The 2,046-nt window shown below is 62.4% G+C and overlaps 1 protein-coding gene across 1 annotated transcript in view; it reads right to left on the minus strand.

Moving 5' to 3' along the window:
• The window catches only part of CACNA2D2 (calcium channel, voltage-dependent, alpha 2/delta subunit 2), a 207,649-nt gene that overhangs the window by 23,673 nt on the left and 181,930 nt on the right, over positions 1–2,046 (minus strand). Inside the window, exons 7-8 of the mRNA XM_009891300.1 lie at positions 784–834; positions 522–621 (exon numbers count right to left, since the gene is read on the minus strand). Coding sequence (XP_009889602.1) covers positions 522–621; positions 784–834 — 151 coding nt within the window. The remainder of the gene's footprint in view (positions 1–521; positions 622–783; positions 835–2,046) is intronic.

Here is a 2,046-nt window from a genome sequence, read left to right on the forward strand (position 1 = left end):
ATCAGGTGCTGCCTCTTGCTTACGGCTTCATTTGCTGGCAATAGGGCCCATTCATTAGGGGAGCAGCGATCCAGCTAACGGAGCCAGGCCAGACACGTTAATTAGCGCCGGCGTGTTTGCGGCCAGACAGGGCCGGCCGGCATGGGCTGGGTGCCCAGCGATGCACAGATGTGGTGGCACAGCCACCGTGCTGCGTGAGGTCACGGGCTGGTGACATCGTCACGGGGGGCATGATGTCACTGCCTGGTGATGGACAGAAGGTGGCGGGTTGGGATCACCCCGGGAGCATCTCTGCCAAACACCCTGTGATGGAGGTGGCTTTCGTTCGCCACCACTAATGGCCGAACCCTGAGCAGACCCTTCCTTGCTGAGGTGCAGGTGGGCGGTTAAGAAGAAGAAAAAGGCATTTCTCTCTCTGCAGAACCACTGGCCAGGTGGGTCTGGGGGCAGAGGGCTCCTGCAGTGGGGAGCCGGGTGCTGCCAGGGGGGCACAGCCCAGCTGCCTGCCCCACGGCACTCACCGAGGCCACATTGACGTAGTCATCATCTGAGAGGGTGTCCAGCATCTCATAGACCGAGGTCTTCATCAGCTTGAGGGTGAGGCCGCTCACGCTGCCACTCCTGGCAGGAAAGAAGGGTGCTGGGGGCTTGGCAGCGAGGGGGCACGGGGTTCCCCGCCAGCACTGTCCCACACAGCTTCTCCAGGGCCACTGGTGGGACAGTGGCTCCCCGGCAAGACGTGCCCTCGCTCAGCCCAGCCACAGCCCCCACTCATGTACTCACACGTCCACAATGATGACCATGTCCTTCGGGGAGGAGGCGCCTTGGATGTACCTGTGGGGCGCAGAGCGGGGTCAGCGGGCTTGACTCATTTTTGGGGGGGACCCCGACCCTGCTGGACATAGTCCAAGAGCCAAGCTCTGCCGGGGCACGTGGCCGGGGAGCCGTGCCGAGAGCACCCGCGTGCCCGTGGCTGCGGTCACCCTGCGGCGAGGAGCAAGGACAAGGCGGCGGCAGGCAAGCAGAGGCGAGGATGCGGCGCAGCACGGCAGACTGCCAGCGACCCGCCGCTCGGTACCGTATCGGCCTAATGAGCTCTAAATGCTAAACTCTTCCATCATCGCAGGCCCTTTTCTGCGCGCTGATTATGCTGACACACACATCCATATTAAGATGCTATTTACCCCCCTGGTAGCTTCAAAGGCCAGGCTGATTAGGTTATTTTTAGCAACGAGGAAGAAAAATAATAACACTACGTAAATCCTCCCGCCTGAAAACAATTAGGGAACCCTTCCTCACCCCTCGAAGCACCCGCTCCTGGCCCCGCTGTGCCATCCTGAGTGGGACAGAGCCAGCACGGTGCTGAGCACCCGTCCCGGCAACGGCCAGGGACAGCCCAGCCTTGCCGCCCCACTGCGTGGGGCCCGATCCTGCCACCGCTGAAGTCCAAGGGAGCCTCATCATTGGCTTGATCAGGATGCGAATTAATTAGTGTGTTATTAGTATCAATTACTCACCATTACTGGGGAGGACCGGGGAAGGGGCAGGCTCTGATTGCTAATCCCAGGTCCTGATGTTCCCTAATTACAAGTGATTACCCGGGCGGGATGCTGGCATGCTGGCACATGGGACCCTCCTGGCATGGCTGCCACATCCCCCTAAACCCCCCCCCATGCTCCTGCTGGGGTGCAGGATGTGCAGGCAGCTGCCTGCGGGCTTCCTGATGACTGGCGTGCTCCGGGGGGTCTCGGTGCCTGCCCCGCTTCACTGGGGCTGGGCTGCTGGTGCGGCGAGGAGCCCAACTAAGATGCTGCCCATAATGGGTTGTGGCAGCGCATCCATCTCCGGCTGCCCTGCTCAGATGAATACCCCGGGCTCCGCGGGAGAAGGCTGTGGTTAATAGTGCCATTCATCAAGGGAGGGGAAGGCAGGCGAGCGGTGCCGGCCGCCCTGCTGAGGCTGCCAGTGGGACCGTGGCCCCTGCCGGGCCCGGCGGTGGTGCGGGGAGGGCTGTGGGCGGCACCGGAACCCAGCATGAGCGCCGGA

This window comes from Charadrius vociferus, unplaced genomic scaffold (genome assembly GCF_000708025.1).
Source record: "Charadrius vociferus isolate BGI_N301 unplaced genomic scaffold, ASM70802v2 scaffold758, whole genome shotgun sequence".
Lineage (NCBI taxonomy): Eukaryota > Metazoa > Chordata > Aves > Charadriiformes > Charadriidae > Charadrius > Charadrius vociferus.